Source organism: Vulpes vulpes, chromosome 3 (assembly GCF_048418805.1).
Source record: "Vulpes vulpes isolate BD-2025 chromosome 3, VulVul3, whole genome shotgun sequence".
NCBI classification, from domain to species: Eukaryota; Metazoa; Chordata; class Mammalia; order Carnivora; family Canidae; genus Vulpes; species Vulpes vulpes.
Window position 1 is genome coordinate 98363109 of NC_132782.1, and position 12514 is coordinate 98375622.

The 12514-nt window shown below is 43.4% G+C and overlaps 1 protein-coding gene across 2 annotated transcripts in view; it reads right to left on the reverse strand.

The window, feature by feature from the left end:
• VWA3A (von Willebrand factor A domain containing 3A) overlaps window positions 1-7372 on the reverse strand; it is a 58636-nt gene extending 51264 nt beyond the window's left edge. For both annotated transcript variants that reach the window (XR_012000609.1, XM_025983775.2), the window contains exons 1-3: window positions 7243-7372; window positions 3024-3111; window positions 2574-2697 (exon numbers count right to left, since the gene is read on the reverse strand). Coding sequence is in view for 1 of the 2 variants with exons in the window: in XM_025983775.2 (XP_025839560.2) it covers window positions 2574-2697; window positions 3024-3085 (186 nt within the window). In the remaining variant the exon portion in view is untranslated. The remainder of the gene's footprint in view (window positions 1-2573; window positions 2698-3023; window positions 3112-7242) is intronic.
• Window positions 7373-12514: the final 5142 nt, after the last annotated feature.

The window sequence follows — 12514 nt, forward strand, 5'->3', positions numbered from 1 at the left end:
AAGAAAAGAAAAAGAAAAGAAGAAAAGAAGAAGAAGAAGAAGAAGAAGAAGAAGAAGAAAGAAGAAGAAGAAGAAGAAGAAGAAGAAGAAGAAGAAGAAGAAGAAAAAGAAGAAGAAGAAGAAGAAGAAGAAGAAGAAGAAGAAGAAGAAGAAGAAGAAGAAGAAGAAAGAAGAAGAAAGAAGAAAAGGAGCCGGCCCTGTGCATAGCTAGGGCACCACTATTCCAGACAGATGCATGGAGTGGGGAAGGCGTCGGACTGTTTGTAGAGCAGAAAGGTGGCAGTTGGAATGTGTAAGGTGACATGAAAAGGGGCTGGGAAGGTGTGCAAAGCCTGGTTCAGACAGGGCTTCCAGAGTAATCACTGTTGTGTAATATACATAAGATGTAAGTGTTGCCAGAATTGGGCATGACTCGCCCTGGGCATGGTATGGCATCATAAGGGAGGTCGGCTGAGTCCCACTACGATGGAGATTGCCCTGCAGCATCTGATGGCTGGGGAATGGGCCTGCGCACTGTTTAGCCCACCTGGACCACATCCACATCAGACATGGCTGTGCCCATCTCCCAGGCACCTGACTGAACCCTAAGTGGGTACTGCTTAGGCTTGTATCTTCAGGACTTTTGTAGTGAGTGAGGTGTTTGACAAAGGGTTGAAAACTGCAGATAGCTGATTGAGCTCCACTAGACAGGGTAGAGGACACAAGGAGAGTCCAGAGAAGAGCAGGAGAGAATAAAGGAGTGCAGTATGTGGGGTTCTCCATCTACTTGCTTTGTGATACTGGGCAAGTCCATGTGGCTGTTTTTTCACCTGTACAAGGGGCATTTGAGGCTAAGCCAGCACATAGCCTTGGGTGTCCCTGCATTAACAGATCTCAACAATGGTCCATATCTCCCCCTCAATGAAAATGAAATCCTGCTATTATATTCCAGCTAGATACTGTTGTAAGCCCTCAGTTCTGTGCCTGAGGCCTGTTCACTGCCCTGTTTCAAAAGGAAATTAGCAAGTAAAAAAAGTGCGAATAACAGTATAGAGCAAACACTTAAATCGTACTTACTATCTTACTGTCAAGCACTGTCCATATGTTAACTCATTTAATCCTACAAAGTAGTTTCCAGCATTACCCCAGAGAAACCGAGGCACAGAAAATTTAAGGAATTTTCCCAAAGTTGCATAGTTGGTAGGTAGTACAGCTGGGATTCAAACCCAAGCTGCATAGCTCATGTTAGCACCAAACTGTGAGTATCTTTGTGAAGGATTGAGGGGGAACTGACTAAAAAGATAACTTTCTCATATGATTTTATGCTAATAATGTCCTGCCCTTGGACAACACCACCTAAAATCATGGTCCCTATCTTGCACTTAGGGAAACGCTGCTTTACCTTGTATAAACAGTAGATGTCACTCTCTTCATCTTTCAGGACTCAACTGACTCCCTGGTTGATAACATCATGCATGGTAGACTGATAATTCACCTTTCTTCCATCTTACTTGCATTTGAATGTGAAATGACCCATCGTGTTTTAGGAAATGGGTTTGATATTATTGCTATTTGAAGTCCACCATTACCACATGGACATGATAGATTTTCACTGTAGGGCCCACTGATTACATACTAAGGTATGGGCTTCATATAGAAAGTAGGAAGATCTTTGTTTTGGGGCAATCCTTTTTCTTTCCCCTGCTATTCATCTGTGAAGTAAAGGAGGTCCCAGCTGTAGCTGGTAAGTGTATGAGGGGTCCTTGTACACCTGGGAAGTCATGTATTGGATATGAAATGAGATGAAGTAAAGACTCATATTATATCAACCTCTGAAGTCATTGAAAAGAATCCCCCAGAATCTCCAGACTATTGACATTTCCTCATTTTCTTCTAATTAAAATTACTTTCCTCTAGTGCCAATACTTGAGAAAAGCAAAACAGGACCATTTTCCTGATTGTTTGATTGCATTAGAACTGTATTATTTTTGATAGATTGTCATCTCAGACATATAATCTTTAAACTCTCATGTAGATTAGGTAGGTGATTATAGGCCAGGCTTGCACCTAACTATCCCAATGACAGTTGTTTCTGTGGTAGAGTGAATTCTGAGGTCTAGACCATCCATCTACCATCGTGGGAAAACAGTTTATCAACACATTGAGAGTCAGCCTAAAACCACAGTTCTGGTTATTCTAGAAGTTAATTCTCTTGCTGCAATGCTCTTGCCCTGATAGCACTTCCAGAAACTGATTTTTGGATCCAGGTTTTAGGAAATCCTGAAAGAAACACAAATCTCAGAAAGGGGAATTTTAGAATTACATTCTCTAGTCTTCAGGTTTTGCTAACATAGACAGTCTTCATATACTCCTGAATATTTAATGATATGACCAAGAAGGCTATAAAATTTCTATACACAGAATAGAGGTTCCTGTCACTTCTAAAGGCAGAGGATTAGAGGTGAATGCTTAATGATCATTTTCTATCCTGAGATCCTATGTGAGGAAAGAAACACCCAGAGTTTAACACATTCTGCATTCCCTGACTATGATTTGTAAGCACTATGACTCGGTTAAGGCACTGATGTTTTTACCAGTAAGTCTTGTGTCTGGTTAACATGTGTAACCAGTAGTCCATTGTCTGGATTTTGGTCAAGTCCATGGATATCCTTCTGGTCCAATTGCTTCTTTGGATCTCTGTCATTGTTTCTCCTCACACTACAAAACACACAGTGAGTGACTGATCAATGTCCCAGCACTAGACATTGGTTCCACATTGCCAGGGTTTCCAGAGACATTTTTATTTCTATATGGTAACTGGGAAGGGTTCCTATAGAGTCCTGATAAAAGGTGGACTCCAGGTTCATAAGACATTTTATTCAATTGTTCAGGTAGTGAGAAAACTGAAGCCCCTGGGCGTGAGATGATGCCATGACCTTTTATCCAGTCTCACTTGGAGACAGGTCCCCCCTCCCCCCCTCAACCAGAAGGAACAAAATGTGGTTGCTGTTGTTTTCATTTGAAAAATCAGAGAGGATGCTTACCAATGATTTTCCAGAAACTTATTATCATGACCATGGAAGTCATGAGTAATATGTGTAGCCATTATAAAAACACACGGCACTTATTTTCCTGGGGAGAAAAGGAATACCAGAAAGAGAAAGATAAATGAGACAATAGCATAGAGAATGGCTTTCGCAGTATCTATAGTTCACTCAACTCGTCTGTCATTCATTCATTTATTCACTAAATGCTTTTCGAACACTTCCTAGGTGCTAGGTGCTGAGGTTATGATGGTGAATAATGTAAGGGAGGTTTCTTCACTTTGGTACTTTTGACATTTTAGACAGGGTCATTCTTGGTCGTGAAACTGTCTTATACATTGTGGGATGTTAAATAGCATCCCTGGTCCTCCCTAATAAAGGCCAGTAGCATACCTACCTCCCAAGTTGTGACAACCAAAAATGTCTATAAACATAACCTAACATCTTCTGGGGAGCACAGTCGTCCCCAGTTGAGAACCACTGAGCTAGAACTTCCATCCTAGAGGGGGAAGATGGATGTTAAAAAATGAAATATAGTATATATGGAAATTGTGGCACATGCTAGGAAGGATGTGAATAGGATGATGAGATGGAGAGTAATTAGGAAAGAGGTCTGGTTTGCATAGGTAAGGTGGTCAGTGAAGCCTTGACCATGAGGAGCTCAGACCTTCGTGAAGGACAGGAAGGAGATGGCCTTGTTAAGAGTATGGTGAGGGCTGAAGTGGGCAGAGAAGGCAATGAGTGAGGGCTGACCCTGCAGCCTGCTCCTCACAGCTTAGAGTCAGCTGTGGACAGGAACAAGATGGATCAATCAGATCCTCTCTGGGAATTTGGAATAAGAGTTGCAGGACCACCATGTACATTCAGAAGCAGGAAAAGCTGGTCTTCAGATAAAGGGGAGTGAGTGGTCCTTCCCTGCCTTGGTTTCCTCGGGGCCGTTCTCTCTTGCCTTCTTCCTCTCTCTGCTGGCTCCTTCCTGGTCTCCCTTCCAGACTCATTTTTTCCCCTCTACCGGAGAATTTTAAGTCGGTATTCCTCAAGGCTAAACTATGCCTTCTCTACTCTTCTTTATCTTTTTTTCCTAGGCAGTCTTATCTTTCACTGTCCATGGGCTCTAACTACCATGTACATACATCAATGACCCCCCCCCCCTTGGCTGGTCAAAAATCCCTACCTCCCACTCTTACTGTCAACCTCCCACCCTGTGTTCAACACGGGATATTTCCACCTGGAAACTCCACGTGTCCCAAGACTGAATTCATATTCCTTACAAACTTATCCTCTTTGTAGTATTTTCAAGCTTAAAGAAAAGACCCACTCTCCATCTCCTTATATGAGTCTGAATCCTAGGAATTATTCCTGATACCTCATTCCCCATATCAAATCCATCACCCAAACTTGTTAATTTTCCCTCTCTCAAATCTCTCCACTTATCTCTGTCTCCAGTGACATTTTCTGTCTAGGCCACTGTCATCTCTGCCACAAACAACTCCAATAGACCCTAACTGGCCATGGGTCACCTCACCTTCCCTCAGACCCTCCCATCCAGTCTGTTCTCACTGAAGCTAGAGTGATCTTTTAAAAATACAAATCCAATGCCATACCTTCTTTTCTTCCTCCTGCTTCAAACTAATCAAAGCCTTCTCTTCATTTCTAGGATGAAGACTAAGATCCTTACAATGGAGTTTGAGGTCTTGCATGATCTGGCTGCTGCCCACCTACCTTTCCAGATTTCCCCCTGCTCCCCCATTCTGTGTCCCATGACACCCCCTTCAGTTCCTGGAATGTTATATAGTCCCTTTAACCACAGGGCCTTTGCATGGGCTGCCTTTGCTCTGGAACATCCCCTCCTGCCTCCCACAACTCATTCCTGATATTTCGGCCTAAGTGTTACTTTCTCGGGGAAGGCTTCTTCACCCTCCTGCTGTATTTCGGGTCCTTATGTGTTATGTAAACTTTCACAGAACTGTGCTCGTTTCTTTCAGAGTACTTATTTTAATTTAGAATGATACATTCACTAGTGATTTTTAAAAATTGGTGTCTCTCTCCCATCAGACTATAAGTTACAAGAGAGCAGGGACTGGCAGGCCATAAATTCTTGGGGGAGGGGACGTGAAAGGAGGGGAGGAGGTTGAGAAAGTGCCTTGGTTCCTGAATTTCTAAATGCTGATCCCAGGTACTTGTGAGAACTGCCTCCACTTTTTGCTCTTGGGTTCCATAAAAAACCCTGTTCCTTGTAATTCCCTATCTTTCTGCTTCAGCTAGCTCATTTAGATTTCTGTTACTTGCAACCAGAAAAAATTGGCTAAAATACAACAAGAGAGAAACTTGGGAATTGCAGCTTGAAAATTTGAGAGTGTGCATTCTTATGAAATCATTAAAGAAAATAGCATAATGATGGTGCAGCAACTTGGTTTTCTCTCTGGGGTCTTTAACCTTTTACTCATAGGATGCTTTGTTTTTTTGGGAAGCACCAAGATAATGTGGCAACGTTGTTAATGTTAAAAAAAATGTTTAAAAAACAACTGGCTTTCCTTCAGGACGCTTGGCTGAGAGACCAGTGACGGAAACTGTTGAAATAGAAATGCTTCGTGAACACTGCATGCCCCGCAATGTCCCAGTTCCAGTTTTTCAGTGAATGATTAACAATCTAATGAATTCAGAGGCCTACACGACTGGATTATAGGGTGACTGTTGTGACTGATGGAGGAGGGTGTGGTCAGCATAAAACACGGACACAATGTAGTGTTCTAGAAAGCACTGGACCTTGGGTTTCTTCATCTACAGAATAGAACGGGGTTGCTAGTAACTGCCCTGCCTGCTTCAACACAGCCATCAGGAGACCCAACTCTGACGTGGGAATGTCAAAGAGCTCTGTAAATACAGACTACTATAGAAATGCAGAATAGTGTTGGAAGGATGTGCTGCTTCTTCAAGCGCTTCAGCATGTGACACATAAACCATCACTCATCCCATGAACATTTTTAGGATGTTTGCTGGGTGCCAGGAAGAGCTGGTACTGAGGAGGCAGAGATGAATTGCAAAAGGCCCTTACCCTCCATCTTTGCTCAAATGAAACGTCATTAGAGAGCTTTGATTACCCCATCTCAAATAGTACCCTCTCCACACCCTGCTTTACTTTCTCCAGAACATCTTTTGTTTTATCATCTGGAGTATTATTTACTTACTTATTACCTTTTCCCCTCACCCATCAATCCACTAAGAGTAAGATCCATGAGGGAAGGGACTTTGTTATGTTCACTGTCGGAACCCTTTTGTGTAGTCAATGCCTAAAACATAGTAGCTGCTCAAAAAATTTGTTGAATAAGTACCCTCAGGGCAGGTCTGGAGTTTAGACAAAGGTGGGCCAGGTAACCCTGGGGGACTGGGCTCAGGTGGGGAAGGGGATATGTAGACTGGCCCCTAGGAGATGACATCTTGGTCAAAGGGAGAGAGGGAGTAGCCCTGGTTACTGGATAAAAGAAAACCTCCAGCTAGTTTCCTCGTTTGTTAATAGCTGGTCTCCTAAACATCCAGGACACAGCCATCCCCAGGGTTTGTATTTTGAATAGCTGAACAACCTAAGCCTTGCCCGCATCCAATCCATTTTATGTTCTGCTGACAGAATGATTTTTCTGACATGCAGAGTTGTTCACCTGTTTAGAACCCGCCATGGGCTCCTCAGGGCCGGGGATCATGAAGCTGAACCTTTCTCACAATGTTTACCATTCTTTTCAGGACCTGTTCCTTGCTTACTCCTCCACCTTACCTCTTACCCTTCTATAGCCCCTGGCAACCCCTACTTACATGCACTATTTCACACCCTCTATGTTCAAGTTGGACCTGCCTCTAGAAACACCCTTAGCCCTTTTTGTTTGACAAGAAAACCCAGCAAGTCTATTCTGAACCGCATTTGCTGCCCCCAACTCCCAGGAAGGAAATAATTTCCTCCAGGTGGTGCCAGGAAGAGCACCCTCCAGTGCCAACCCTCCAGTGGGGGGGCTGCCTCATACCAAGTTGTCATGATCCTTTTCCCAGAACAGCCCAGCTACTGCCTAATCTACGGTTGCACCCCCAGCACCTAGCACAGCACCTGGTATGTAGGGAGCAGAGGCCCATGGGCCCAGGCTCCTTAAACCTTTTTCACTCAGTCCAGAGCTCAGAGTCTGGCTGTGCCCCACCCTCTCTCTCAGCGTCCTGCCCACCTCATGACACTCACCCTCATCTGCATTTCTCCATTTATTTCTCCATCTTTGGGAGAGGGGTCCCTGGTCATTCCAAGACTCTGCTTTTCCTGGTTCCCACTTCCTCTAAGCTCCTCCAAGCAACTCAACAGCAGAGCCTGCCCTGCTGGGGAAGTGTTAGCTGGTCTCCAAGGTAACAGACTGCACCACTGCCACCTGAGGCAGGGTCAGGGGAAAACCTCCCTCACCCCACTTCATCTTAATAACTGCCTTTCCCCAGGCACTCTGCTTTTCTCCACTCCTACAAAAGCCTGGAAGCAATATTTGGGCTTCTATTTCTAGAATCTCTGGGTTGGCAGGAAACTGTGGTTTAGACTAGGAGAGCCCTGGTACGTGCTGCCTTACCGTGGTAGGAACTGAAGACAGGTAGCAGAGAACCTGCACCGTGCCAGACGTGAAAGCTGGTAACTGCCTCCTCCTTCTCAGATTCCCTGGGGTCCCCCCAGCACACACCCTGAGAGAGGTCTGGCATTCCCTCACCTCCACCAGGTCCAGCCCCACTCAAAACTGGCTAAAACAGCAGCAGGCTCAGTGACCTCTTAGCGTCAGAAGAGATCATCTACTGCAGTGGTTCCCACACCCAGGTGCCCATCAGAATCATCTGGGTTGTTTGCTAAGGAAACATACATACATTCCCATTTGGGAGACTGATACAGAACTGTGAGAGAGTGTAGGAACATGAGTCTTTAACAATGGTCCTGGTGATTGTGATGTAACCAGCCCTTGGCCGATAGCTGGGGGACCCTCTTCAACTCCTTTTTTTACAGAAGTCAAGAGAGATGAAGTGATGTATCCCTGTCAACCAGCTTGTAAGAGGCTAAGAGATCTCCACTTAGTTTATCTAGGTAGTTTCTCAAATGTCTGTACTTCCTGAACCTTTAATTTGATAATGTAGAACATGTGCTCCTTGCAGTAATCATCCTATGGCAGAGAACCTCTTCTGATGTTGACACTAGCAGTGGCTCCTATAGACCCGATCAGAAACAACAAAATCCCTCGAAATAGAAATTGCTTACCTACCACCAGTCACTGTGGGCAGTAGTCATGGGTTGACAATAGTGTGGCATTCGGAAGGGCATTTTGTCAAAACCAACAAGGCAGGAGAGGAAGGAGATCAGAGAGAGGTAAAGTCAGAAAATGGAAGTCACAAGAGGCCGAGAGCAACCAATAAATGGCTACTCTGTGAATAAGAGGGGAAGGTCCTTGTGCCCTCCCTCTTGGAAATCCTGGGCAGAAGGGGCTGGCTAGCTTTGAGATGCCATTTTGGAAGACATGAGGGCTGAAGACAGGTAGTTTAACACCTTCACAGTTTCCTTGGCTCCTGGATACACAGGTTCTCAACATTTTGCAAGAAGTAAAACCCAATACTGAAACGTCACTGTTCTTGCTTTTTTTCCTCCTTGAGCCTATACAATACACATATTCTGAATGTATTTGTGTCAGATGGGTAAAGTGGTGTAAGATTTTCAGGCTGTATGACCAGGCAGGAGGAAAACTATGTGTGCATACCATCTTTCCTATCTCTCCTCAGATGGTATGTAGCTCATTTGGGCCCCCTGTAAGGAATTAGAGCACAATAGGAATTTGTGTTTCTTACCTTAGGTTCTTGGAACCTGATTACAGTCAAACCTCTGATCTTTATTTAAGAGCTGTAGCCTGGTCCCTCTGCCCCAAATATATTGATTGCGGGATTTCCTAATTCTCCCATTAATTCTATTTTTGTTTCATGTACTTTTAAGTTCCGGTATTACAGAATACACACTTAGATTGTTCTTTCTCCTTAAATGACCATTTGCCGTGGTCTGAATTTTTGTGTGTCCCCACCCCTACCCACCAGCCCCTAAATTCGTATGTTGGAAACTTACCCCCTAAAGCGATGGTATTAGGAGGTGAGATAGGAGGCAGTTAGGTCAGGAGGGGAGAGCCCTCATGAATGGGATTAGTATCCTCATAAAAGAAGACGGATAGAACTCTGTAGCCCCTTCTGCCTGTGAGAATACAAGGAGTTCTGCAACCCAGAAGATGACCCTTACCCGACCATGCTGGTACCCTGATCTTGGACTTCCAGCCTCCACAACTGTGAGAAATATATTTTTTTAAAGTGTTGTTGCAATGAATATTGTTTTACATCCTTGTGCACTGTGAGATTTTATTTCTGTAAGATAAAGACACAAAAGTAAAATGTATGAACCTAAGGGCTTTATTTTAGAAGTATAGGCCTGGGGCACCTGGGTGGCTCAGTTGTTTAAGTGCCTGCCTTCAGGGATCCCTGGGTGGCGCAGCAGTTTGGCGCCTGCCTTTGGCCCAGGGCTTGATCCGGGAGACCCTGGATCGAATCCCACGTCGGGTTCCCGGTGCATGGAGCCTGCTTCTCCCTCTGCCTGTGTCTCTGCCTCTCTCTCTCTCTCTCTCTCTCTCTCTCTGTGATTATCATAAATAAATAAAAATTAAAAAAAAAAATAAAGGAGGAAACTTTCTTTAAAAAAAAAAAAAAAGTGCCTGCCTTCAGCTCAGGTCATGATCCCAGAGTCCTGGGATCGTGTCCTTCATTGGACTCTCTGCTCAGCAGGGAATCAGCTTCTCCTTCTACCATTCCCTCCCAACCAAATCCCCCTCCCCCCCCACCTTGGGCTCTCTGGCTCTGTCAAATAAATAAATTTTTTAAAAAAATATTTTATTTATTTATTCATGAGAGACACACAGAGAGAAAGAGAGAGGGAGAGAGGCAGAGACACAGGCAGAGGGAGAAGCAGGCTTCATGCAAGGAGCCTGACGTGGGACTCGATCCAGGGTCTCCAGGATCACGCCCTGGGCTGAAGGCGGCGCTAAGCCGCTGAGCCACCCAGGCTGCCCAAATAAATAAAATCTTAACAAAAACAAACAAACAAACAAATAAACAAGTATAGACCCTAAAAATGAAGTTTTTCCCTAAGTGCATAGCAAACTCATAAGTACCTCCTTGATTTTTTTCAAATCTGGAAAAAAAAATGAATTCCAAAGCTCTTTTAACTTGTTGATGAATGCTATAGTGTTTTGCCATATTTAGTCTATAAACCTCCTGTGTTGGACTGAGCAAATAGTGGTGACTTTGATGATCTTGTCTTCAGCATTTAAAACCCCCTTTGGGGGTGGGGGCGAATGGGTGACGGGCACTGAGGAGGGCACTTGACGGGATGAGCACTGGGTGTTATTTTGTATGTTGGTAAATCGAACACCAATAAAAAATAAATTTATTATAAAAAAATAATAAAAAAATAAAACCCCCTTTGTCTTTTTTTAACTGAGATATGACATAACATTATATTAGTTTCATGTGTATACCATAATTCGATACATAATATATTGCAAAAATGATACCACAGTAAGTCTAGTTAACAGCTAATTAGATTTGTGTTTTATAAGCCACCTAGTCTGTGGTATTTTGTGATAGCAGCCTAAACAGACTAAGATGATATTATTGCGCAACATTTTTTAAAGATATTAAGTTGTATTTTGCTTTCTTCCTTTCCTTTATTTCAAGCCAGTAGCAGGTGCTTTTTGTTGGGTTGAGAAGTAGCCTGAAATCAACATTTTTTTCTGTCTTTTGTAAGATCCTAAGCTAACTGAAAGATTAAAGTGACGTGCCAAAGCACGGGAGGTGAAGGATGTGTTTAATGTCAAGAGGAAAAGTGTGAGAGTATCAAGATTCTTTCAGTTAAAAGACACAAACCCAACTCAAACTGGCTTAAGGAAAAGAAGGAATTTATTTGCTCAAACAACAGAAAAATCCAAGGATTTTCTGGCTTTGGCCATGGCTTGATCCAAAGGCTAATATGATGTTAATAGAAATCTGTCTCCATTTTTCAGCTCCTTTCTTCTGTGATTGCTTTATTCTTAAGTAGGGTCTTCATGAATGGTTGTCAAACTTGGGACACTAGCAGCGCTCAGCTCCCCCAGATCCCCCAACTTAGCAACCCTAAAAGAAGAGCACCTCTTTCCCAAGGAGCTCCGGGAAAAGCCCAGCCTTGGCTTGGTCACGCGGTCCACTCCTTTCTGAAACAATCTCTGTAACTCTGATTGGCCAGACCTGGCTTCTGCATCCAGTCTTGGAGCCAGAGGGTGAAAAAAGCTGGGTTTGTTTTGTTTTGAACCAAAGAAGGGGACCTGGGTACTAGGCAAACATGCTTCTGAGGGAAGTCAAAGGGGAGAAGACAGAGACAGGTCAAGAAATCAAGTATCTGAAAATCAGACGGAGTAGGGGCTTGCTCAGTGTCTGGTAGCAATACTTTGAGATGGCAAGACTTAAGAGGAAGTGGGTCTCCAGTCCAAGGAGAAAGCTTCTCAGCTAACCAAACTTCACCATGCCCCAAACAGAGGATGGACACAGACTATTGTACCATTCAGCCTGAAATAGTTGATATCTCAGCAGTAATGAGTGTAGACAGATGAAAAATGACTGGAGGGTGCTTTCTAATGTTTGAACCATGGATCTCTGCACAACCCTAGGGTGACACAATAACCAGATTTCCTATGAAAGGTGGAAGGTGGAATGGATCTAGTTAGTTGTTTTTTTAAGCACTACAGAGGGGACAAGACATAGCCTGTTTGGGGAAATTTCCTTGGGTGCTCAATTCCCATAAGGGTCCCAGTAAAATCAAGGGGGGGTTGATATCATTTGGTTCAGCAATCAGTGAAGTTATCACTTAGCAGGATTGCAAAAAGCTTGACAATGAGAGGGGAATGATGGAAGACTGAACACAAACAGCTTAATAACTTACATACTTTTTTTCCCCAATAAAATATATAATATTTATAGGTTGTTTCTAAGCAGGACTACCTTTTATGGTTGCTTGCATTCCACATCCAGAAGAAGCAAACCATAGATTCAGCTGCTCATGTCTGAGCCAAGAAATCATGCAACTGGGACAAGCTATTTTTATTTCCTTCACACTAGCCAGGACAGAAGTAGTCCTCGATTTGAAGTCAGAGAACCTAGGTTTGAAACCAAGATTCAACAGTTACTAGTTACTGAACCTTGGGTAAATTATTCCCCCTTTGATTCATGGTTTTCTGGTCTATAAAATACCACCTCCACTTAGGAGGAGGATTAAGTAAGATGACATATGGAAAAACACATAGTATGAATTTAATGTTAGTTTCTTTCTCCAACCTCTTATTGAATGCCACTATTTCTTAACCACAATATTTTAAAATATATGAACTGCCTTAAATTGGGTAGTTGATATGCTTCAGTGAGAATATCAGGTT